Consider the following 27978-nt stretch of genomic DNA (forward strand, 5'->3'; position numbering starts at 1 on the left):
CATGTTAGTTTAGTGTGTTAGCATGCTAACATGCTCATAATGACAATGTTAACAAGCTGATGTTTAGCAGTCAGTATTCACCATGTTCACCATGTTAGTTTAGTGTGTTAGCATGCTAACATGCTCATAATGACAATGTTAACAAGCTGATGTTTAGCAGTCAGTATTCACCATGTTCACCATGTTAGTTTAGTGTGTTAGCATGCTAACATGCTCATAATGACAATGTTAACAAGCTGATGTTTAGCAGTCAGTATTCACCATGTTCACCATGTTAGTTTAGTGTGTTAGCATGCTAACATGCTCATAATGACAATGTTAACAAGCTGATGTTTAGCAGTCAGTATTCACCATGTTCACCATGTTAGTTTAGTGTGTTAGCATGCTAACATGCTCATAATGACAATGTTAACAAGCTGATGTTTAGCAGTCAGTATTCACCATGTTCACCATGTTAGTTTAGTGTGTTAGCATGCTAACATGCTCATAATGACAATGTTAACAAGCTGATGTTTAGCAGTCAGTATTCACCATGTTCACCATGTTAGTTTAGTGTGTTAGCATGCTAACATGCTCATAATGACAATGTTAACAAGCTGATGTTTAGCAGTCAGTATTCACCATGTTCACCATGTTAGTTTAGTGTGTTAGCATGCTAACATGCTCATAATGACAATGTTAACAAGCTGATGTTTAGCAGTCAGTATTCACCATGTTCACCATGTTAGTTTAGTGTGTTAGCATGCTAACATGCTCATAATGACAATGTTAACAAGCTGATGTTTAGCAGTCAGTATTCACCATGTTCACCATGTTAGGTTAGTGTGTTAGCATGCTAACATTTGCTCATCAGCACTGGATTAACATTAGCAATAAGCACAATGTACAACGGAGGCTAATGGGAATGTAGGTAGTTCTGGGATCCATGAATGTCTGTCCAACATTTCATGGCAATCCCTCCAACAGGTGTCCAGATGTTTCACTCAAAACCCAAACTACTAATCTACTGTGTTGGTGGTTCTATTGGAAAAGTCAGGGGATCACTAAAGGTATTAGGACCCATCCTCTGGTAAACATGCATGTCTGTACAAACTTTTATGGCAATCCATCCATTCATAACAGATCATGTTGATGTAAAGAGCACAGATACCTCTCAGCAGGTTATCTCACATAACAATGAAAAGGATATATGGTGTACTGGAAGGAAATCTCAAGATATAACCATGCTTAGCAGAGGCAATCCTATCTCACTATAATCTTCATGGACTACTTATATGGGAATTGTGGCTTTCTTCTTTCCCTGGCACACTGCAGAGTATGCTAATCATTTTAGTCTAAAACAAGCTTGGGGTTTCCATTACCCTCGTGGATGCTTGCTTCCTGTTTCACATAACGACCCTCAGAGGCTCATGTCACCTCCCTCAGCAGATGGCTGGGGCAAACACAGACTGACAAGACTCGATTTCACTGATGCTTCAAACATGATTTCACCAACTGTTGGGAAACAATTTGAATCTTTAACCTATTTTCACACCGGAGCTTGCACACTGAGCATACTTTCTTCATCAAAGGCTCAGCAGAACTCTGAGACTTTTCACGCAACTTCCCTGCAAGATTTTATAAAAAAAATCCCAATCCTAAACTACATTTCACCACAGCTGCAATAAGGGCAAACATGATGAAACACACACTGTAAAGCATATATTGTTGGCTCAAATATAATTCCATTTATCCTGGTGTCTTGTTGCATTGTCACTCAGACGTAAGACTATGGTGTTGTTTTTAGATAGCAGACCTAAGAACTTTGGTTTACAGGCTTGCATCATTGTGTAGGTGTTGTAAGGCTGTCTTGTCAGTCTTTTAGAGTAAGCCTTACTCCCACTCGCTCACAGCATGACTCCTCTCGAGCAACAGCAGACAAATTGAATGTGGTGGCATGTATCATGATCCTGTAGACTTTGAAGGTGAAAAGATGCTGGAGGGTTCTATTTTTTCACTTGTTTGTTTGTGTGTGTGTGTGTGTGTGTCAGACAGTGCACGTGCATTTGTGTACGTACACAGGCGGGACTCAGTTAATATTTACAGTAAGAAAAACCAATTTGCATATTACTTCAGCTTGTCTTTGTCATGTATGATAGTAAACTAAATGCCTTTGGTTGTTGGACCGATGTAGGTCAGAAAATACATATTAATAAATAAAGAATAAAATAAGAAATAAGAAATGTGAAGCTTCCATGTCTGAAAAGGGGACTTATGTCTGTCAAAAGCTTTACTGCTCTTGAAGTCAGAATGTTCCTCTGTGCATGTGTTAATTTGAGGGAGCAAGCAGATTGTGAAATGTTGGCCATTAGATTCGGTTTACTTTAATTAGTTGTTTGATGCCACGCCTCACTTCCTGCAATTACAAATTGAACTCCCATCGCAGCCTGGAAAAGCTACTGATTTACACACCGAGTACAGGGCAACAGAGCTGATACTGCAGAAAGAAAACCTTCATTTGTTTCCATTTCTCAACTCTTTCCCTCAATCAAACAGGAACTCCAAATTGTCTTACCTTTCATTAAAAAGTAATAATGGAGCCAGAAGCAGCTGACACGCATGGCTGATGACTCTCTTTTCGACTTTGCAATGTAATTATCCTATAGGAACATCACTGTCAACTCCAGACCACAAAAACTGTGATTGGTTGGCATGGTAGCATCGCATTTCCTCCTACAAGTTTCCGGCTTGTGCTTCTTTTGCCTCAACCGGTTCAAGGTTCGAACATCTCCTCCGATGCCTTCTCTCATTCTGCATTTTAGTAATTTCGCTATTAGTAACTGCTGTTCAACATCGATCACCTCAAACTCCAACTTAATTCGCTCAGTTTCAGTTGCCAATAGGTTCAAATGTCTTCATGTGGCGATTTGCAGCGCTGAGTTAACATGATGCATGCTGGACTTAACAAAAGGCATGCTGGTTAGAAATTTTATCCTACTTTGTCCAGATCTACAAAACGTCACCGTGTCACATGACATTAAAACCTTGCGGCAGAAAGGCAGCTGCAGTTTTCTGAGTCTGGCGACCGCAGTTGCTCTCCTCCAGCTGCACCAAGTGGGAACCACCTTTGTGATGACAGGACTTTACCCCTTTATGGTTTAAGGCTACACTGACACGCATGTCGTGTGTGACGTTATTATTCAAAGAACTTCAGATCCTTCAGTCATATAGTTCTCAATAAAAAAGAAATAAAAACGTTATCTGCAGGCAATTATTCTGAGCTCACACACTCAATAGGGAGTAGGATGTGTCTATCTTGATGGCAGTGTTTTTATACCCCACCCCTGCAGTCCCCGGCAGCCCACGTTTGACTATCAAGTCACCGGAAGTCAGCCACAGTCGATAGACAATAGTCAATAGAAACCCAGTGTAGTGTAATTGCAGAGCAACGCAGACACAAACCCATGGGTATAAAATGCTCACGATGGTGTAGACTTGATGCAGAAGTACAAATTGGCCTTTAGCATAAGGGTCATTAAGGGTCCAAATACATCTTCATAACAGAGCAGGTAGTGTTGTCTGATGACCATTGTGCCACCTTGAGCTTTCATTAGTCAGCTTTATCACAGCCTAGAGACATGCACAGTCATGTACACGTATCAAAATGGACTTGTGTTCAGAAGGGCACAACTAGAGATGGATAGGTGTCTTTTTATTAGGTTTTGCCATAAGATCCCCCCCCCCCAAAGTGTTGTCATTTCTTGAGAGGGGCTTTTAAGTGTCATTACAGCTTAGTGCACAAAACATGCTGTCATGCCTTCATTTGAAAAAATGTCATTCATCTGTTAAAAAAAATATGAACGGTGTGCATGTATATAAGACAAAATTGTGTAACTACTGTATATGGGCAACTATGTTGATAAGACATTTTAAGTACTGCCACACTGAGGGATTTCTTTATCTCATACACAACCCACTCTGCGATCTTTGCTGTCTACATACAGATGCCCTCAAATAAAAAAAATTCTGACCACAGCGCTCTTTGACACAGACCAGCATTCTAAAAAACTGCAGGATTAGTTTCTAAAGTGTTTCTTTGGGCACAGTGTAGCATGATGCTAATGAAACCAAAAACATTTTGAGACCTTATGATGAATGTAGATTTACATGCTGGGTTCAATTTACCTACAAAGGGAATACAACCAGAGTATTGCCACCAGGCTATACAGTTTTTACTGCCATATATACAATTCATTTACAACATGGCATTGAAATCCAAACAACTAAAGATGTAATCCATTCCCATGCAGGCTTACATACATACTGTTGCAAAATCAGATTATAGTGTTGTTTGCATAAAGAAACTGCTTCCCTGAGAAAGAGCCACAGTTGCTAGAGAGGGAGAGAAAATGTTTGACATAATGAATATACACATACATAAACACAACCATATATTTTGTCTATATATATTCGGAAGTGAAAGGTGACTGTTAGCTGTATATGTTAACAAGATAGCACAATAGGCTACTTTGTCTATCTTAAATATAATCATATAAGCAAGAGTTAAAATTAATACTCCAATTGAAGTATTCAGTTAAATAAAAAACAGCAATCTGCTAGTCTGTCTGCTATAGTTTCAAAATCTTTTAGATGAAGCGTGAACATATATTAATGTCAGTAAAATTGATACCACAGGCTGCAGCAGCTTGCACTTGACTTGTCAAGCACGCATGAATTGGTTCACATACAGAGGGACGGTCATATGAACTTTGTTATAATTTCACATGTGCTCCTGGACTTGGATTACCCTCTTGTCCTCTTCTGTAATAAAACTCCTGTCATTTATTTCACTTTTCACACCTCAACTCTCAGCTGCCTGAGTTTCTCCAGAGCGCAGAAGTTCAGTACAGTGAACATATGGCTGCTAAAGGAGCTGGACTACTGTTCTGAAACAGATACCTCTGGGACATGACAACCTCACAACTGTGTGTGAGTGTGCCCACAATGCATTTGAGTGTAGTGTGTTTCTGTGGACAGTTCCATTACACTGAGATACAACTGTCTCTCTCTCTCTAATGTCCACAGTTGATACTTGCCTCTCCTGATTGGCCGTTGGAAGATTTGTCACAATGCCTGTCTGAGTCAGCCTGTCACCCGGCGGTCACACTGTTGGCTGTAGTGTCGCACTTTCCACCACGAGCCAGAGGAGACGCATCCTGCTCCCGGTGTTTATCTTTTAAGCTTCTGGCAGTGACTTTGTTTTAATGGTCAGCAAAGTTATGTTTTAAGGCACTAGTCTTTTAAAACTCCTTGGCTTCCATCCCCACATATTGCCATTACCCTCATTCAAATTCTCACAAATGAAAATATTTTTTCACTTAACCTTACTGGTGGGACATCACCTACCTACCATCAGTTGAATAAAATGACTCCCTGAGTATGAGCCTAATACTGCTGATTAGGAGAAAGTACGTCAAAAAGGAAATCCTTACAGGTACCAGGGAGCTAAATTTAATTCATTTAGAAAATTACTTTAAGGCTTTCTGCCTTAATTCAACAAAACAAAGATTTTATTTCTTCTACCATAGTCTGAAAAGCATCTACAGAGAATTGACAAAGCCCACCAGCTGGAAGCTGGAACCATCAGGGAGCTATAATGAATGATGTGACTGGGCACCTCGACTCCAAAACCTAGATTTGGTCTCATAAATGAAGCAGGATTGCACCACTGCAAGGCCTACTTCCTTCCTAAAAGCAATTTAAAAAACGATTTCAGCGGACAATGTAAGATTCCAACATCTCATGTTGTCCAAGTTTGGAAATCAAAAGCAAAGACCAGTGCAAGCCCATCAAGCAGTGTGTTTATTCAACCAAGTGTATGGAGGGTTCATGTTAATGCCTGACATAATAATTTGTGAGCTGTTGTGAGCTCCTGATCACTGCTGGTCAGGAGTTGAAACTTACACTGCAAAGGGAGCATTTTCACAGTGTTTTACCCCTTGTATTATGAGCATGTTTTTATATTTTAATAAAATAGAAAAGACCGTGGCTGCTGCTCTCTCTGTACATTTTAAAATTAAAGTTCAGTGTCTTGATAATCTTCACATTTTGCAAATACTTGATGTGCTACAGTTATTCCATTTGATGTGAAAGCTAAAGAAACCCAAAAGCACAGGGTTGCGGAAGGTATTGCATTATCATTTCAATACTTCAAGGTAGTGTTTTGTTGAGTGCAAAATTGCAGGGCATAATACCAGATTCAACATGTATGACCTTGATTTGAGCAGTCCTGTATAATTCAACGACTCTTCTCCTCAGCGGGGCTGTGAAAGAGATGCATGTAAATGATAGATGACTTGTCATTCATCACTGTCGTCACCTTGACACCCAGGAGGAAATAATAGCCCAGCCAAGGTGTGTCACTTCCTGTGTACAGCTACTTTGTCTTTGCCTAAAACTGTTTAGCTGTTGGGCTGAATGTCAAATACCGTACAAAGAAACACACACTTTATTATCAATTTCATGAAAACACAATCATGTAAGCAGCAATCACCCATACATGGACACACTTTAAGTCCTTTTGTCATGGTTAGAGAGTTGCAGAAGTTTTCTTGTGCCCTGAGATTTTCTTTTATCAGATTTTTATGTGATCACCTAGCAAATTTAAATTATCAATATTTATAATCAAGTATTCTTATTATCAACGATAAGTATGTTTTTCAAAACATCACTAGAGTCATACATGAGTGGTGTGATATATTTTCATTCACATTGCTGCCAGCCATTTTCAGAGCATATCACGTCAAGTTTTTGATAGATTTCCTTTCTTTCAATCCACTTAATCCTGCGCAGTAAACATTTTGTCATCTCTGTTTTTATGTCAAAGTTGCATTAATGGAGATAATTGATCCTACTGGTACATTCAAGGTCTCACTGTCCACAGAGTTTTGAGGTTCACGTTATTCTTTTCATAACATCAGCTAAAGCAGCGTTCACACCGAAAGCGAATTTAATATTCAGCCAACGGATACTACAGCTATATGAACCCAAAGTAAACCCTTTGCTTTGATTTAATTGCAATAAACGGATCAAACTGATGCTGAAATAACTACAATATGATGCCGTTTTGTTAGCAGGTCAACAACTTTTAAAATACTTGTTTTCTGAATGGAGTTCAGATCGGTCAGGGCTACGCTATGCTAACCTGTTCACAGTAAAGTACAACGACAGCTGGAATAAAGTTACAGACATTTTCTAAACTCACCAGGCAGTTCAACTTCCTCGCTTTCTTTTCTCCAAGTAATGTCCAAAGTAATGTAAAGTAGTGAGTGTACAGCTTGTATAACAGTGTAAATTTGCTGTCCCCTCAAAATAACACATCACACAGCCATTAATGTCTAAACCACTGGCAACAAAAGCAAGGAGCAACTTATGTCCGGGTGTGTTATCTAGTAAGTTTTCTAACATCAGCTTGAGATTTATAGCTAGGCTCTGTCTGCGAAACCTCTGGCTGATTTTGCTTGAGTCGACAACTTTGCTAACACGGAAGCCCAATAACACAAGCCAGCTAATAAGGTATTACTTATTAGTCCAGTAGCAAGAAGTCCAGTTCAGCATCTGTCCTGCATCCTTTCAGCTCTTTTAGTTCACACCAACGAGTAAATGCCAGTCCGAGCCAGTGGTCTCTTGCTTGTTCAGTCTCTTTTTCTCTTTATTGCTTCCTCTGTTGTCTTCTTTAGTCTCTTCACAGCCTATGCCATAATAACCATACTGAAAATACAGAGCTAGCTTTTTCTTATAGTTAGCTTGCTGAAGAGTCTTATCGGTGTGTGATGTAGTGTCATAAAGCATTACACCATTCTCCTGATAGATGTCGTGCCCAAGATTCTAATGTTGCACTAGTGTATAGTGGAATACATGGTGGCCCGGGCCCGGAGTGGCAATGACAGAGATGCCATACTCCCTATTTCAACTCAGCGTGCCATCAAAATGATTCTGAAGCTGTTATTTCAAGATAAAATTACTACATAATGTAGCTTTAAGTGCAGGCAAGAGGCAACACTGTGTTCCTTCAACGGTACATATTATGAACTACACTTGGCACTGGCTTGAGCATGGCAGTGCCAAAGAATAAATGGTTCAGATGCTGAGTCATGTCCTCTTTCATCTTCACTCTTTGCAATCACTCTCTACTGACAGCTGTCCGAGAAATGAACAAGTGCGCTGCTGCTTTTTGGTTGTTCAGTTCATATTTCATTCTTGCATTGATTAATTCTAACGAAGGAAGAGTCAGACGTACCTTTGACTAAAACTGTTTTCCTTCCTCCGACAGTGGAGGGTGACAATCCTGTGACCTTCACTTCTGACATCCTGACTCACCGTCCACACAACAGGGTTAATGGCTCTAGCTCCCAGGAACGCCACGCCGTCCTTCAGCTTGACCCTGAAACACACACAGACATACACAGGTTAAAAGAAAAACATTAAATTAGATGATGCTGGTAATGTAACCACAGCAGCTCGCCAATTAAGCTTCAGACACACGCAGTGCTTCTTTTACTCTCTGTCTGACAGACAACCATTTCAAAAGAAAGAAATGGAATGAGGTAGTGCTTAATTGTCTCTCACAGAGGTCAAAAAACAAACCCTTCAAACACTCATCTCACACTCACACACGCAAGAAGGACAATGAACTAACTACTTAACAAAGGATTATATTCAAAGGTCAAAAACATGAAAAAAATATATAGAGGCAAAAAACTGAAGCTACAAAAGAAGAAATGGAAACGCTTGAAAGGCTTTTGGTGGTTGCTAGGTCTTGAGAAAACCATAACACTTTTCTCACCAAAGGAATTCTTTTTACCTTTGAACCTTATCCATTTAGACAGTACATAGTACGGTTGGGTAAAATTTTACACCAGTACCAAAACTAGTACCGTTCAACTGATACCGATCAGATGGAGTACTTCATTCGATACCTCGAGTAAAATGCCACATGTTGAACCCATAGTGGTTGATTGGTAATTATTAATTAATTGGTAATTATTTTAATTGCTGTTATGGACAAGCAATGTGATCTATTTTTTTTAAATAACTGTTAGTGATTAAAAATATTTGGGACAAAATATCAGATCACTCCTTATCCTAATAAGGTCATCCACTCTTATGATAAATTTAGAGTTTTTGTAGCTATTTGAATAAGAGAGGAGTGGAATAGCGTAGTGAACACTGTGAGTTGTGGAAAACAAATTTGGTGACACTTTCTATGAAGAATGACTTATGCATATATTTATAACATGATATAATGCGTACCTAAGACATTATAACAGTTGTTATAATCACTTACAAACATGCATTAGACGCTATAGGTAAGTTCATAACGTATTATGACCTTTTGATTTAATGTTTTATAACTAATAGTAATACCAGTTTATGTCATGTGCGGCAAGAATCTCCGACCATGTTCCATAACACATTATAACCACCGACTCTGCCTCGTTATGAATACACTTTAGTCACCATTTACAATTAGTGATATAAAATGGAATAATAGCTTATAGTAATGTTTAAAGTTATATAGCATGTCTTTGTTTGCTTTAAGTAAAGTGTTAAAATATCTATCCTTGTATAATATATTACAGGTGGACATAATACCATATGAACTAATTATAAGACCTTATAACACATCATTGTTTGCATTAAGTAAAGTGACACACATTTTGTTTCTTCACTTTATGAACAATCTGTATGAATTTTGAACATTTTGCAGTTTAGCACAAAAACACAACATAATTAAATCAAGGACACCCATTCTCAGGGTGGTGAAAGATCGCTCAAGAGAAGACCTGTTGCCGACCAACATCATGTAGGCTCAGATGTTGTCACAGATGAATGGCAAGCCATGCAGTGGACGATTAAAGACAACCATTTCACAAAACGTAGCCTATTAAAAGACATTTTAAAGTAATTGAATGGGAATACTGTTTGGGCAGTAGGAATGAGAATCTCTTGGCACCTCACGATTCGATTTGATTACAGTTCAGAGGGCAGCGATCCATCTTGATGCATTTTTTTTTCTGTGTAAATTCTAGATAATTACTAAGCATTTCGTTTACACATTGAAATTCAAAAGAAATGTCTCCTCAATTGCTTAAAAGGACTAGTTTACATCTTCTTACATGATGTTGCTCGGCAACAGGTCTTCTCTTGAGCCATCTTTCACCACCCTGACAATGAGTTTTCTTGATGTAATTATGTTGTGTTTTGTGCTAAACTGCAAATTGTTCAAAATTCATATAGATTGTTCATAAATGTTCATAATTGTTTTCCTGCGCAAAATGTGTGTCACTTTACTTAAAGCAAACAATGACGTGTTATAAGGTCTTATAATTAGTTTATATGGTATTATGTCCACCTGTAATATATTATACAGGGATAGATATTTAAACACTTTACTTAAAGCAAACAAAGACATGCTATATAACTTTAAACATTACTATAAGCTATTATTCCATTTTATATCACTAATTGTAAATGGTGACTAAAGTGTATTCATAACGAGGCAGAGTCGGTGGTTATAATGTGTTATGGAACATGGTCGGAGGTTCTTGCCACACATTGATATAAACTGGTATTAACATTAGTTATAAAACATTAAATCAAAAGGTCATAATACGTTATGAACTTACCTATAGCGTCTAATGCATGTTTGTAAGTGATAACAACTGTTATAATGTCTTATGGACGTATTATATCGTATTATAAATATATGCATAAGTCATTATAGCGATGACCTTCATAGAAAGTGTTACCACAAATTTAAGTTATTTTTTAATATGTTTGTTGAAAGTAAACATTGGAGAATAATTTTGTTAACTTTCGATCAATAAATCTTGAACTGAACTGAAAGATCTCCGCAGTGCTTTTTCCTTTAGTGGTGAGTCGCAAACCTCCGACAGTAGAAAATGAGTAAGGAGTTGGCTTAAACAAGTCACTAAACTACACTAAAGAGCCTAAAGAAGCCAACGGAAGAAAAGAGAGGCTGCATATCCAGCCAACCACACCAACTACATCTTATATCAGCTGCAGCTGCAGCCGGATGCTCCGTGAGTAAAATAAGCTGATCGCTGCTGAGCCACAAAACCATTGAATACGATGGAACGCAGTGATCGATCGGTGAAAAGTGATGTGAATAGCAAATAAAACTGTACAGAGTAGTGTTAAAGGATATCAGAAGTGAAACCAACAGAAAGACAAGCTTGTGGTGATAACTTGCAACGGTGACGAACATGCCTTAGAACGCAGCCAAAGGTGAGGCGCGGTTAAAATCACATATGGACTATGTGTATAGTCGCTATATTTTAGTTCCCAGTCAGAAATTTCATCTGGAACAGTTAAGTCGGATTTCTAAATCGCAAAAGTGGGGAGAACCACTCTACCACCAGCTTCGTGATCCAAGATGGCTGCTCTGTGTATCAAAAGGTTAGTGAAAGCTTTAGTTTATATTGTTTATTAGCACTTCTGTGTATTTGTGTCTCATATAAATTTTCATACACAAAGTAACGTCACTGTTGAACTGCTGCCTGTGGACATGTTGCTACTGTGTTTAGTAAGCGTAAATACCGCGTAATCCGTTTTTATCAACCGGCGTTGGTAACAATGGTTAACCTCACTAGTTGTAAACAACGGCTGGCTGAGCAAGGTTTAGAAAGCGGTCTACTCGGGCGTGACGTCATTACCACCTCCAACTTCTGTGGTAAATGGAACGCAGCATAGGCAAATGCAGGCACATAAGGAAAAAAAGATGCATGCACTTCTCTTTCGGTGTTTTGCTTGCGTGTTTGGCTGCAAGCAAAACCATACCAATACCAAGTCATTTTTCCCCCCTATCTGGTTGCAAAAAGTATCAAATGCAGTACTGGTTCAACTGGAGACATTTCGATACAACTCGATACTAGGCTATTTGGGTTGACACCTTAAAGGTGTCAAATACCCATCCCTAGAACATAGTCACAAGTGGAAAAAAGCTAAAATGTTTTCTAATTTTCTTTTCATATTTTGCTTGGGATGAATACTGTTTTAGAAAAATTTATCTGGCAGGTACAAGCCAAATTATTTCATTAGCAGTGATGAAACCTAGCACCAGGAAAACACAGTTGGCTGCAAGTCAGGGAGCAGGGGGTTCAAATTAACCACTGTGAAAGTGTATTTGACCACTATGAGATCACATACTGAATGAAGGAGTATTCCTACATAATTCCTGTTTTACACCTTGTAATATCCCACCATCAGGACTTTCTCTGGAGCAATAAATAGGCACTAAGCTCCAGTTCAGACAATTTTTTGGTAATTTTCTCAAACATCTGGGGTTTTATCAGAACTCCTATAACTGCAGCACCCCTGCCTCTCTGCCCCACCCTTTTGTCCCTCCATCACTTCCATTACTTGTGGTCACAGTCTGTGTGAAGCTATACAGGTACCGATGAACCATGATTTCCTCCTCTTCCACTATTCTGACACGCTGTTGCTCTCCTCCTCCTCTTCTGTGACGTGAAATTACCATTAAGTACATGAGCGGCTTTCTGTACTTCCTCCTCCAACATGACAAATTGCTCTTGTTCGATCCACTGGCACGAATGGGCCAGAATATTTCACGTGAGAGAAAGATGGAAGAGATGGTTAGAAAAGGCAGATCTGAAGCAAAACACCAACAGCACAGAAAAGGTGAGGAGAAAGAAAAAAATCTATTCAGTGAAACATGAATGCTGGGTAATTTCCCCCCACATCAAAATAATTGGAGACTGTCCTCGTTCAGGAAGTGCGAATGACTTGTAAAAGATGAAGAAAAAAACTGAGCGTTAACAAGGGATAATGACATGACAAACCATGCAGCAGTCCTTAGAAGAGCACAGTCGTTACATCTTCCGTGTTCAACCGGTCTTCTTTGATCTTATCCAGGTCGCTGAGGCGGTAATAACCGGGCTTGTATTGGTCGCTGCTCCTGACGAGCAAAGATAAAGGCAGACGGTGTGGGAGACACAGACAACAACTAGGAGGACATGACAGATTGCCATCTGCCCTCCTGTTTCCTAGTTATCACCTTAGCCATGGCACAGTAATTACTACAAACTCACAAGCAGATTCAGCAGTGACAGTGGACTATGGGGAGGGGACGGTAATCAACTAATATGGACTAATCGCATATGGCGTATAGTATATGCTGTATTTATCATAAATTCCAATTTGTGTTTAGAAATTCATTATCCTATCATGATCCTATGATGATGCAGAGTAGCACTCTCTTCCTCTCCTTTTCTGTGTGTTTGCATTAGTCCTTAATTTTGATTACCCATTGATCGTTTCAGTCCTTTTACATGTAAAAGTAATTGACATGTCTTAATGAATAAGAAAATTTGCTTCTTTAGTCTGTTTTGATTTATTATAAATGTAATTCTTTGGGGATTGTTTGGCTGTTGGTCAGACTAAGCGAGCAGTTAAAACAATATCATTGGCTTCTATGGTGTTTTGTCACAATGTTTGGCATTTCATAGAGTAAAAGACTTGAACCACACTCTCACTGATGTCCATGGTCCTGATATTCTGCTCACTCTTCATTAATTTTCTTTCTTCCTTTGTTTGTTTGTTTGTATCTTTCTTTCTTAAATATGTCCATCCATCTCATCCTTAGTTCTCATTCTCTGTTTCGACCTTCTAGGTCTATTTCTCACACACTAATGCCTAATTTGACAGACAAACCCAGGCTTGTGCTATAGCCACCAAGCAAGAGGGCTAAGTTAACAAATGGCATGTTGTAAATGAGATTGGTTTGGCTAATATGATTTCTGGTGAGGGAGGAAGAGGGGGAAGCAATAAAGAAAAGCAATTTGAAGGGAAGCCCCCCTTTCACATGCATCAGCACATGAAGCTGCCTCATTATTTCCATGAAAACCTGCATCAGTTGGATGAGTATTTACAGATGAGCCGAGGTTGTCAGAAAAGACGGTTTTTGACTGTCCCTGATTGATGCTCAGAAATTACACCCCAGGATGCCAAAATAACATGACAAACACACCTGGTACTCTGACATATCTGTCGCATGCTAAATGAAATAACAATGTACATTAGTATCAATGCCCTTTACACAGCAGGAAATTAAATAGAATAAAAATAATTCTGAATAAAATGAAAGAACTTGTAAGTCCATGTGTCTTGTGTGCAAATAACAACATTTTGCATATAGTAGAGATGTTAAACTATCAATGTAACAATGTATAAGTTAACAATAAAAAAGTAACAATACAGTAAAATGAAACCCACCCTCTGCACAATTAAAATGCTGTAAGCTAACTTTTTTAAAAACGTGTCTTGATAAGAGATTTAAAATGTTAGCTAGACGCAGATGAGAGTTATTACCTGAGTATTTTCATCTCACTCTCTATATAGTCCTCTATCTAAAATTCCTTATTTAGTAACAGTGGTGGAAATGTATGTACATATATTACTAATCAGTCCATATCAATATCAACTTTATTTATATAGGAGCACACTTAAAACAACCAAGGTAGACCAAGATGCTTTGCATTTCAAGGTAAAAATGCTTTGCATTTCAAGGTAAAAATACTAGGGCTGTCCCTGACTAACCCAGTTGGGGTTACATAGTCGAATCAAAATAGTGAAGTCCTGCCTATTGTTGACTGATAGCCGAATCAGTGTGTTTTTCTGCATGGCGGTGTAACACATTGTGGCTCCACTTTAATCTTGAGAAGCTGCAGAGCTGCAGTCTCTTTTTATTAATTCATTAACTTGGGCTTATTGTTGACCCTTTTCTCTCTCTCTCTCGCCTGCCATTCACTGGTCTTGTGCAGAGTTTTGCGTGCAGTCTCTGCTGACAACTGCACGCACATCGCGGTTCATCACGGGTCTATTTCAAGTAGCCAGCTCTTTAAAAAACGCATTAATATTCTTTGTGTGGTTCATCAACGCTGATAATTTAGCCGAAAGTCTAGCGAACTGCGGACCACTGGGCGCAACACCAGTGAAGCTGGGGCTCTGTCTCTTCAGCAAGTGTTCCTCCATTGCCACTGCACACATACACACTACGCCTACACATGTGCACTGATGCCCCAGGATTAGGGTTACAATTTTGGATTTATTCACGCACTTTAAAAACATTTATTGAAAGTTTTTTTAAAGCACTAAACGTTAAAATGTATATTATAATAGGCTGTATATTATCTTATTGGGAGAAAACTGGTAGATCTATGTAAAATCAGACGTTGAGCACCCCCATATCGCCAAAATGGCATGATCCTTGTTTCACTGCGAAGCTTCAACTGTGAAATTGACTCACAGTCGAATCAGGGTCCGCCCGTGAAAGCATTGAATCTTCGACTATTCGGGGTGAGCTCTAAAAAATACAGCAACAAATCATTAATTAGAGTACACAGTATATCATAGACTATATGACATAATTGACATGATGTACTTAATTAAACGTAGCAACAACACAGTATAGAATTCCTCCATCACAAGTAAAACTGCATTCAACATATTAATTAAGTGAGCTGTGAGCTGTGTCTCAGGAGGTAGAGTGTGTCGCCCACCTACTTACTGCATGCTGAAGTGCATGGGCAAGAACCCCAAATTGCTCCTGAAGGCTGCGCCATCAGTGTATGAATGTGTGTTAATGATCAATTCCTTTCTGATGTGCACATTGCATGGCAGCCACTGCCATCAGTTTATGAATGTGTGTGAATGGGGTGAATAACATGTAGTGTAAAGCGCTTTGAGTGGTCGGCAGACTAGGAAAGGCCCAGTACCATTACCATTCAAAATGTACATAAACTTGCAATAAAATGTCTTTAAGCCGAAAGGTCTGAAAGTTACAGGAGCCAAGCGTGGTGTGATAAAGGCATATATAACAGTTTTTGATGATAAAAAGGGACCTAAATTTTGAGAATTTATTTAAAAAATAAGTATTAATAATAATAATGATTCCAGTATAGTACACACAAACACATAAAACTGGGGCAGCACAGATTTGCAATGTACTTGAAAACAAATGAAAAACACCACATTTTAGGCAAAGTTAGTGAAGAGCAGCATACCTTTCCCTAAAAGCAACTGCACCCAATTTCAGCAGACCCTAAGATGATAATGACCGGATAGCATCCAGGATAAGGGCAAAATTGCAGGAATGATTACAAGATGTGATTCAAAACATTTCTTACTTGACGGCTAAATGAGCTCTCTTGGTTCCCTTGACAATAAATGAGAGGGAGAGGGGGCTCCCATTAAGAATGAAGAGGAGGAAAAAAACATGTTTGAAGTTAGGGTGTGTTTGTTGGGAGGCGGTGGAGAGCACAGGGATGGAAGGATCGCTTGGTGTTAAAGGTGTTTGAGCAGAAACAGGGAATGGTGGTTTGCAGAGACCAGCCAGGCGGATTAGAAAAGACAGGTGTTGGATCAGTTTGGATGAAAACGGACAGTGGGTGGGGGGGAAAACATTCAGGAGAGGAGAATTGAGTTGAAGATAGGGCTTTATTGCTTAAGAGCCTAGAACAAGAACTTGTAGTCAGCACTGGCATTTGCTCTCCACCCTGGTCTTGTATTTCCAACAATAAGAGAGAGCGATATGTCGGTGTCATCCTCAAGAGGCCATTTGCAAGATTATTTCACCCACTAAATGTACATTTTAAATAATAATAATATAAATGAGAAGAAACGGCAGGAAAATGGTTCCCTGTATTACCATCCAGGTGATAAGAGATCATTACTCTGGCAAAGATGGAGACACACAACTGAGAGAACCCAGTAACTTCACACACATACGCGCACACACCAACATACGCACACACATACCTTGGTCTGTGTCTATATCTGATATAATGTTAACACATTGGCAGAGACTGGCTGGTAGACAAAGCTAACCTTTAGTGGAGATAAATGAAAGTGAGAACAATTGCTCTGATATCAGCTCAGCCACAAAGAAACCACATTTAATTCCTACATCACAGAAAAGCTCCTGCTTAGGGAGAGCCAGATGGAGAAAAAGCTTTAATACAGATGAGCCACAGCATGTTCGTATATAACCTGCAACAAGGTTCACAGGCACCATTAACTAACCCAATTGAAACATTTGAAACCAATCCAAGCCATAGCCCCATTGATGGCAAATTGGCCTGGAGGGTAGTTAGACATATCTAAAACACACACACAATAACTCATGGTTGAGCATATTTTATAAATGAACTTTAAAAAGGTAGTTTAGCTGAATTCAATTTAGCAGGCAAAATTGGCTAAATTACATTGAGCTAGTTTTGTTGGCCCATGTCATTCAATTCTCAAACACCTGCAGCTAAATCCAGTTACGAAATAAACACACAAGCTGACACAGAAACCCGGCTTTTCTTTATGTTCCCTCCTTCCTTCACTATCTCTCTTGTTCAAGAAACAAAATAATCTTCAGCCCCTCAGGGAGATATTAAATTAGGCAGTAGCCAATGACAGGTGTACCAGGCTGGCAGCTGGTTCAATAAATTAGTAAGGTGAAACAGGGCTGAGCTGGAGATGCTCTGAGTCAATTAGCTGAGGAATAGTTGTTGGTGGAGTGTTTTTAGGGGTGAGCGGACACAGGCAGATGCGGAGATAAAGAGAGAGCTAATTCAATTAATGAGTTTGATGCTGTTCTTCCCATTATCAGAGCTAGTTAAACGCGCCAGTGCGTGGCAACACAGCAAACGGAGGACAAGATTAACACTATCTGATGTAGAGCGCTCGCCAGACAAAGCTCCTATCCGCCCAAGCTGCGCTTCTCTCTTGTCCCACCCTTTTGTCTCACTTTCACATCTCTTTTCCGACCTTCCTCTGTCTGTCTCTATCTGTTTCCTCTGAGACATTCTGTCTCCCTCGCTGTATCCACACACCCAAGCCTTTCTCACATATCTCTCTATCCTCCCCGTTTAGCTATGGCGCTCTGCGCTATAGTTTTTGTAAACGTGTTAAAGGAACCAGAGATCCTGCACACTGTTGGTCACTCTAATTTACTTTATTGAATTGCTTCATTTCAATAGGTAATTTGAAGGTCTAAAGACCAGCAAGGTGCAGGAATTTTGGAGCCTTCTCTGTTTCATTTTTGGCCCAACATACCTGGTAAAGACTTTATGGTTTACAAGAACTCTTTTTTAGCCATGTTAACAGCTGTGCTAAGGTTGGTTGGTGCACACTCAAATATCTCAACAAATGTTGGATTGTTTGCTATGATATTATGTACAGACATTCATGGTCCCCAGAGGATGAAGCCTACTGACCTTTGTGATCCCTTGACTATTCCTCTAATGCCACCAGCAGGCTGACATTTGTAGGTGATAGTAAAATGTCTTGATAACTGTTTCTTGTGAACTCAACCTTTTCAAATTTTAAATTCATCTGAACTGTTAAATTTTCTGTACAATGAGCTTTGCATCCACACAGAGCTGCTAGCATGGCTGTAGTCTTACTTATTTTTGCAAGAGTTCTTTCTGTCTGCACTTTCTGATCCTCTACCTGCTACAAAATGAATCAATGAACAAATCCACAAAACTTTAACCTTCAAACCAAGGTGAAAATACAGAGGACATACCATTGACACCTATGAAGTGCAATCCAAATCAATAACCTTGCAACAAATACTACTTTATCTCCAAGCTGTACAATCTGTGGTACCTTGCTCAACTTCAAAAAGGAATCTCAGTTGAAAAACATTTTACATAGAAAAAAACGGAGGACTGAAGAAATGTCTTGTGATATATTCAAGCAGGCTATCATCACCTAACCTTCATCCGCACCCTCTAATTTCCCCTGCATGTTGCTGGAAAAGTGCTGTTGCAAAATGAAGCCGTGTGTGAGTCTTACCCGGTCCTTCACTTTACCCTTGTGAAATGTCAATTTCACTTTTTGCTGCCATTGACTGCCTCCTCATCTCACCATTCTTTACAGATCAATATCTGTGTGATCCAACCAGACAGTGAATGAATGTCTTTTGAGGGTATCAGAGCTGTGAAGGGTTAAAAGCTACCAATCTCTCAAGGGACAAAGATGACCAAAGGGAGTACTGCTTAAAGTGCTACTTGGTCATTTCAAACTCGAGTGGATTGTATTGAGTGCTACTTAATTAAAGAGATGCTGACTGTCACCAAACACAGACACACAGGTTTGCCATCAGGTGGCGTTGCGAGGAACTGTACTTTCCAAGAAAAGCATAGAGAGTATTTGCTTTTCACTCAGAGCACACAGGGTGTGGTGATGCCTCATCTGATATCTCTTTCGCAGTCTTTTTTAATTAAAGATAAAAGCAGCCAGATGACTGATTTGGACTTTATATCTGGGAACAAACTCCTGCATTTTTATAAAATGGGATGAGGTTCAAAATGCCAGCTGGCCAATGCCTAATAAAATGAACGAATCCATGACAGATCAAGAGCAATCATATGGGCAGGAGCACTGAGAAATGAATTTGACTGAGACTGAGCTTGTGTGAGGAAAACCTGGGCACGGTTTCATATATACAGTACATCTTAAATACATCTTAGTTGTGAGAACAATCATAATTTTGCTGTCAATTTATTAAAAAACATCCCAAGGTCCTGGTGGCATCAGTAGTCACAATGACTTAGCCATGTGATGTAAATATTTTGCACAAACTACCATATTGTGCATTTTCTTTATTATACTTTTATATTTTTCATTACTTCTCAATTTTATTTATTTATATTTTCTATTTTTATTGTTATGTGCCAAGTCACCAAAGCAAATTCCTTCTCTTCCTTCCTTCTCTGAATTGAGGGTCAAAGGACAAAGTTTGTCATATGCTCTGAAGATTGTAAAGCCCCTTTAGGCAATTTTGTGATTTGTGATATTGGGCTATGTAATTAAAATTGACTTGATTTGACTTGACTTGTTGTAATGGCTGAAAAGCCAATTACTACTTCTGCAGTGGGTTGCAGAGAAGTGTCATGCTATATGAAGGGCCTCACATTAAAAGGAACAAATGGCTCTTACTTCAGCCACACACTACCGAACATTAAACAAATAAGGCTAATGGAATCCTTAAAACATTATTTGTAAGCAAAGGCCTCAAGAGCACTATGATAATTATAATATGAGAGAAAGCACTAAAGAGGAGCCCATTTCTGTATAATGCATGGCTGCTGTTTTGGGGCAGAATGCATATCATACATAAGCTTTCATAGAGGTGGTGTGAGATGTAATTAACGCATAATTTACTTAAAAATTGGAAGAAGAAGAAGAAAATGAGAAAGAAAACTAAATTGTAGCTCATAAAAAGGTAAATTTATCAAAAGCACAGTCAATGACTTTGTTTTCTTTAATCTGGCCCAAGCTCTCATTTTCTCCTTATGTACACGATATTTAAGCTTTTTCCCAAAACTGTAGGGGGAAAAAATGTAAAAAAGGGCACAAAGAATCCATGATATCATGAATAAAAAACAGGCTGGATGTGGGTGGGTATTGACTGAAATGACAAAGAGCTCCATGTGTATGCGGCAATGGTGTACATGAAAGCTGCCCAACGGGATGATGACACTGAGGGGTGTGACAGTGCAACACCCACTATGGCCAAAAGCAAGTCACCTCCAGTAAATCACAGCCCAGCTCTCGGGACGCAAGACTTAAAATGTAAAATTCAAGAACATTACCAATCTGGTGCCCTACATGTAGGATATTTCAATCCTCATTTGTGTCACGGGATTTGTAGAGCAAGCACAGGATTTCAGATTAACACAAATTTGAAATATATGTCAGAAATGTGCGCCAAGCAGTGTGTTAAAAACTTTCAAAATTTTCATTCGCTTTAATGCTTGATTTCAGGAACTCACAACTATTGCTGCTGTAGATTAGCTGAAGAAATGAGGTCATGTTGTAGCCGACAGAAGCTTGATCCCTATGCTTGCCATTTGAATAGAAGCCTAGCCAGTTAAATAGTGGATAGGGCAAACACATGCAGACACTGCTTCCAGTAAAACCTATTTGACATAAGGTTGCATCCAACGGATAAAAATTAGACTTCGCATTGGATTTGTTGGGTCAGATGGATGATCCAGGACTGATCCAATATTTGGATGGATGCAGAAGGGGGTCAAGCAGTATAATCTCAGGATGTAGTGGGACAGATTATGGCAAGTTGGTAAACCTGATGTAGGAAGGGTTACACAGATTAACACTGATGCTGTCAGTTGGTGCAGTGACTGGGCACATGATGGTGGCCACAAGCCGAAAAACATTGGTATGACAGTAAAGTGGTTCTGTTCCCCTTCTCCATGCACATTGGAAGCCAGAAATCCCTACTCTGTTGCTGCATACAGTAGCGCTGCAGTGAGTAGTGAAGTCAGTTTTATTTATATGGCCCAAAATCACAAATTACAGTACAGCACAAGACACACTCTATCGTTAGACCCTCAGTTCGATTAAAGAAATACTCTTCAGTAATAGGAAGACACCTCATACAGAGCAACAGATGAGGGATGGTTTTGAGGGTGGTGCTTTCAAATCTACTTGGGAAAGACAAGGCAAATATTTTTAATGACTGAGCAAAGCCTTTGTTGCTAAACTCGTTTGCTCACATTTGCTTTTTAACCATGCTATCCGCATGGCTCTGACCAATTACAGCCTCACAGAGCTGCTAGCATGGTTGTAGACTCTTCTGTGACACAAGCACATGTTGTACAATCATTTACATAAAGACATATGAGTTTCAATACAGGTGTATAAGCATTTTATTATAATTGCATGATAGCTGATGCATTTGTACTTTATGTTCATATCAATGACATTATGAATGAAGTACTTCGAACTACTGCTGGATATATTTTTTTAATAAATGTTTTAGTTGAAAATTCTTTCCAGAAAGAAAAATTTACAATACTGTCAGAAAACAGCTTTTGCAGCTTGCACATCAAGGGGGGGAAGAACAAAAATTCATAGTTGCCGTATGTATGCAAATTACATCAATCTGAAGCCATTACTGAAACAATTAATCTTTGGCAATCACTAAAACATTTTAATCACGACCGTTACAAATGGTTGGCTATTCATTATGCCCTCTAATTAGATCATAAATTGTATGAATACACTGTTGTGGGAGGTTTTGAAGGATGTGGCACGCTGGGGACAAACACAAAAGCCAGCTAGTGCTGATAAAGTGTGCTGCATTAATGGCATTGGGAGCCAGTGTTGCTGAGCAGGGACTAAATGCCTGCTCTCCTCAGACTTCATCTATGAGTGATTTATTGACTGACTAACTGGGAGCTTGAGCCTGCAGATGAATGGTCAGGTGATGCAGGTGATCAGGATCAGGGGTCAGACTTTACAGTGTGTTATTCAGCTGTTGTGACGTTGGGACTACAGTATCAATATTCCTGATGTAATTGATTAAAGGCTTCCTGCTCGAGTGAGTGAGCTGAGTGAGCCCTGGCATCAGTAGACACATGCCTGGTCTAAATGTCATGTGTTGTTGTATTTGTCAGTGTTGTGCCATTTGTGTGGAGCGGTGGGAAAGGCAGTACTGTAAGTGCTGGAGTGGTAACGTGACAAGAAAGATGACAGCCAAACATTTCAGACAATGTCCATTTAAAAACTGTCACAAAGGTGTCACAAAATGTTTGTAAAGAGTGAGAGAAAGAAAAGTTTACTACTCCAAAAATCCAAACTCCCTAAATAAAAATGCAGGGCTGAAATTGCAGGTAAATCATTTCAGTCCTGATCTGTACAACCTGGCATGTCAACCAGTAAATTAGCCCCATTTGCACTTCATTATGTGCATCAGTGGGCAATGCTGAAAAGTTACCATCAGCAGGCTCCACTACATACAGGAGACAGGGATGACCAAAGTCACTACATAGTCATCTGATAGGGTTTGAAATGTGTATGTGCGCTCTAGTCTGTGTGTCTGTGAAAGAAAATTAGGACTGTGAAGGATGCAATGGCGACACAGAAAAAAAGAGGTAATCAAAGAGAAGATAGAGGGATGATTTAGGGCTTGAATAACGGACTTTGATGCAGGCCTGGACGAAAAACAACAGATAATCTGTGCTGGCTGCTGTGCTTTTGTTACAAGAGACAAAATAAGGATCAAGTTTTTGTTTGAGTGTTTGTTTTTGAGCAAAATGCTACCCTAGCGCTCGCCTCGCAAGCAAAAAAAAAATCTTGAAAATCATATAGGGAATTACTGATAGATATTTTTTGTATTTTGCAAAATGGAGCTTTGGTTTCAGTGGCATCAAGAACAATAGACTTTTCCCTCTCCCAGACTGTCTTTCCCTCATCATCCCATCCTCTGTAACTTGTTATTTTTCTGCCAGTTTCCCTCTCAGGGCCCTGATCAGAGATCGGAGACTCAGTAGATCTATAAAGAAAAACAAACCTCCTCATCACTATGTGTCTATGTAAAAGTAAATAAAGTGTTTGTTTGTTTTTCCTCAGAGGCAAAGCTAAGTCAAATTGTACGGCACATATTTGTGTCAACACAGGTTTTTGCATGTAACTTGGAGCAAGTCAAAAGTATTGGCTTTAGAGCCTGATTTCTAAACCTACTGTGGAGGAAGTGATATGTAAATTACATGTACAGTGTTCACATTTTGGTCTTCTTTGGTACCTCTTGCAGCTTTGGATTTGCAATATGTAGACAGTTTTAAAAGCTTAGTAAGAATTTAAATCAACTGAATAGAAAAAAAGATGTCTGGACAAACAGTCCGACCCCACTGCATAGCTTATGGTAAAGTGTTATAAAGTAAACTCAATAACATTGTTTTACTAGGTTAACAACCTTTCAAGACAACTTGATCCTTACAAAATGGTTTCATCATGCACTGTTCATGGTGTGCATTTCAGAGAAGCTGCAGTGGCATATTTTGCACTTGCTGGGAAGTGCGTGCCTTACATCACCTAAGGAGAAGGCAGGGTGAAATTTCGGGCTTATATGCAAGCTGACCTTGCACTTAAGGGCATACAAACAGAAAAACACACACACCATCAGTTTATAAGCGGAGAAAACACGGTATCTTTATTTTTCCCCCTCAAAGTACAGATACAGACCTATGTGCATACTTATTCAACATTTTAGGATTTCATTTCAATCCCTGAGAACAGATCTTTGCTCATAATGTGACTATTGCTTGCTGTCGTCATGTTAGTGCTTACAAGCATAGCAAATATTCTTGCGTTGTGTAAATAAGCAACCCACCACTTTCTGTCATGAGACTTTGTGCCAGGCAGCACTTCATCTTTGTTTTCGTCGATCATCTTGGAGACAAGAATTGTACAAAATAATCTTTCAATATTGATCTTTTCCTCCACAAATCTTTCCATAGTTTCTTCAGACATTTCTTGGCCTTAGCTTTTCAGTAAATCACTGTGGCACTTCCAGCCGAAATTTGCCCTCATTTGCATAAAGTTAAAAACTTAAAACCATTGTCTCAGGCTGCCTGCTATCTTATAATGACTTAAGAAGAGATTCACGCCACTTTCTTTGGAAAATAAATGAGAGTGGGTATTTCACACTGTCTGTGGGTCTCTCCAGTGAATGAGAGATAACACAAATTGTCTGCTAATAAACAACTGTAAACAAGTAAATTTCCCCAGTGTGGGATCAATAATGTGTATCTTATCTAATCAAATCTTAACTTAAATGGACTGCACAAATATATTGCTTTTTACCTTTGCGTACAAAGCACTTTACGGTTTGTCTTTCCTTAACACACACAATGATAGGCACTAGCCTGGCCATTCGAAGCAATTTGGGGCTCACAGACACTTGTGGACAGGAGAAACTAGCCATTGACCCACCAACCCTACAATTAATGGACAATCTGCCACCCATATTGAAAAAGGATTTTGATGTCACAAAATGCAGCCAGTATACTAAATGTTGACAGATACGGTATATCACACAGCGTGCCTGTTGGTTTAAAGCATTGTACTGTTTCAGTCATCCAAACCTAAAGACAAAACTTTCTGATGTGACACCCCTATCATCAGGATAACATTGTTTGTCTTTGTCATTCAAAATGCATTTCACTATTTCCTGATTTTACTATTTTATGCCACCTCTATGGTTAAGGATTGGCTAGGTTTGGACATAAAACTAGTTGATTAATGTTAAGGAGAGATTGAGAGAAATTGGCTTACGGATTAAGAACCTCAAGGTCCCCTGTTCAGAGTCTGTTGCACGCTCTCGCCTTCACTTCCTGTTTTCTAATAAAGCCATAAAAGGCCCTCCAAAAACAAGGTGGGCTCTTGACAGGAGACAGGATGTGAAAAAAGTGAGTCAAAGTGAGACATTTTGTGTGCCTAACCCTCCACCCAGACTTTTTTGCGGCACTATTACATCTTGCTACTTTCGCCTTTTACTACACAGAGACAGCAATCATGATTTGTCCCACCATGAGATGTCCCTTGTCAACAAATCGTAAACATAGTGTAGGACTGTTTGCCTAAACGACCAATGCTTTTGGATTTCTGGTGAAGACTGACTCATTTAATTGACCCACCAACCCCTGATACACATTAAGAAGATGTGGCATGCCCTCCCTCCACTTTTCACTTCCCCTGCAGGAGTCTGAGCCTTTCTCCAGTGTGTTGCAGCAGTAATATGTCAATGGGCGGCTGCCGCTGTTTTAACAGGGATGACCAATTCACTTCTCTCCTATATGTTACTATTGCTTATCAGCCAGCACCATGCCCCGAGCACCGCTTCCACTTCACAGGGCCACCAACACCTCGACTGCCACTGGATGTTTACACTGATCCCTTCATAGAGGACTCCCTTGGGCTGCTGTCTCTGTTTGTGTGTATGTGTGTGTGTGCACAACTCCCTTGGGCCACAACACAGCTTGCCTGCATTGAGTGTCGTGCAGTGACAATGCCGGGCCTGTTCCTCCAGACCACAGTCAAACGCTGCGTGCCAGGGGACGAGCGATGAAAGAGTGAACAAGTACAAGTGGTCATTCAGGCTTGAACCACCTTGATGTGAGCTATGAAGCAATGGATCAATTCTAATATCTGCATAGTTCAGAAACTATTCACGTTACTGTATATGTACTACATTTTTTATTGAGATATTCTAAAGCTGGTTTGCAAGTTGTTGAATGAACACTATGACCCACACAGTGCTTTAAAATACGACTAATACTATATGAGTCTATGAGTAGGACATTGATTCATTTTCATTGAATATTACTATGACTTCATTTAACGTTAAGCTTGCTTTCATGCATAACCTGTTCGGAGCATTTCAACCAAACTCAGCTGGGTTTGCCTGTTTGTTCTGTTCCTTTAGGCTAGTCTGAAAGCTGCTATTCAAACTCTGGTGGAAACCAAACAACCCGACAGAGACCACTTGAAAAATTAGGTCTTGGTTCATTCAATACCAAGCGGACTCAAGTCATTTGTGGTTTCCGCAAAACTGTGGTTGTGAGCTCTTAAGCCTGATTTATGTTTGACACAGTCCTGCCATAGAAATCTAAAGAGTAGGTTTTGATTTATGGTTCAATGTCAGATCTCATCCATTGATAGCACCACTGTACTGCTAGACAAATGTGCTGTACATGGTCAGGCCATTTCTCACAGTAACTGCACTTGTTCTTTCATTAGCTTTGTGACACAGCGATGGTGGGCTACACATACTAAAACAGGAATTACATGTATGTAACTTATTATGATATTTCGCTTTGCAATCACTGTGTCAATTAATTAATAGAGAACAACAATCACAGAAGTTTTGCTTCGCTAGATGTTCCTAAATATTAAGGCCCCATCTACACTATTCCGTTTTAGTTTAAAGATGGAGAATTAAAATGAATACGATCTCCGCCCACACCAGCGTTTTAGCTGCGTATCAGAGTTGATCTCCGTCTATACTAAAACAACTGAAAATGCACATCTAGTGGCCGTTCAGGTACACTGGGCATGCTCGTGCTGGTGTAAAAATGAAGCAGATGGTGTATTCCGTAGTCACAGAAGATTTGGTGAAAGAATAAAGTACTACAGACTAAGAACCACTCCAGATTTTGTTTTGCATGGACCAATAACAAGCTGGGACTGTTACTGAATGTAACACAGGAGATAAAGCTTGGGCTATAGCCCAAGTGTTATTTTCTGCACAAAATATTTTAATAAAAACACCCTGTCAAAAACTCTGTCAGTAGCATCCTGTTTCTAAGCCAAACGTGTTTTCAAAATGAAAAACGGTTCGGCAGCGTTTTCAAGCTTCTCCGTTTTAGGTCTTTGTCTTAGTCTGAATGGGAGCTCTCCATTTTAAAACAAAAACGCAGTAGTGTGTATGGGGCCTAAAAAGGACTTTCTCTTTTTAACTTTATTCTTTTGTCTTCACTATCACTTCACTATCAAAAATCTTCACCACTATCAGAAACTTGTAGGAGAAAACACAGCCAGCCCAAGCTGACCAAGTAGTATCTCCATAGCCACTGTAGAGGTGTAGTTACATTTTTGAGGAGCCGCAAATTAGCTACGATGTAGCCTACAGTATATCACTGTGCGGTTTACATGGTTTAATTTTCAAAAAACACCATATTTTTCTCATACTGCACATGTGCTGTACGCTCCGCTCTTGAGCTACAGAGTGATGCATCTTACTTGTACAAAATCTTTGTTGGGAGTTGCACATGCGCAGTTCCCAGGTAAGGACTACTAGCCAATCAGAAGCAGAGAAGGGTGGGTCGTAAGAAACAAGGTAGTGTGATCCAAATCAAAGCTGCTTCAGACTGCGACCATAACCTAGCAGATGGTATAAGTTACTCACAAGTCCACAACATCATTGTTCCACATCTTACCATCAGGACTAAACGTTGAACTGTAGCCGGTGCTCTGACGATCTATGCTGCCTTGCCGAAAAATGCTACCATAGCGCAAATTGATAGACTCGACTCTACTCGGCCCTGCTCCGTTTTCCATTGCAGACAGTACCCAGAGATAGTACGTAGCTTGTCG

The 27978-nt window shown here is 39.5% G+C and overlaps 1 protein-coding gene across 1 annotated transcript in view; it reads right to left on the reverse strand.

The window, feature by feature from the left end:
- Window positions 1-27978, reverse strand: part of LOC123982234 (transmembrane protein 132C-like) — a 217197-nt gene that overhangs the window by 68637 nt on the left and 120582 nt on the right. Inside the window, exon 4 of the mRNA XM_046067658.1 lies at window positions 8279-8422. Within this exon, the coding sequence (XP_045923614.1) occupies window positions 8279-8422 (144 nt within the window). The remainder of the gene's footprint in view (window positions 1-8278; window positions 8423-27978) is intronic.

This window comes from Micropterus dolomieu, linkage group LG13 (genome assembly GCF_021292245.1).
Source record: "Micropterus dolomieu isolate WLL.071019.BEF.003 ecotype Adirondacks linkage group LG13, ASM2129224v1, whole genome shotgun sequence".
Lineage (NCBI taxonomy): Eukaryota > Metazoa > Chordata > Actinopteri > Centrarchiformes > Centrarchidae > Micropterus > Micropterus dolomieu.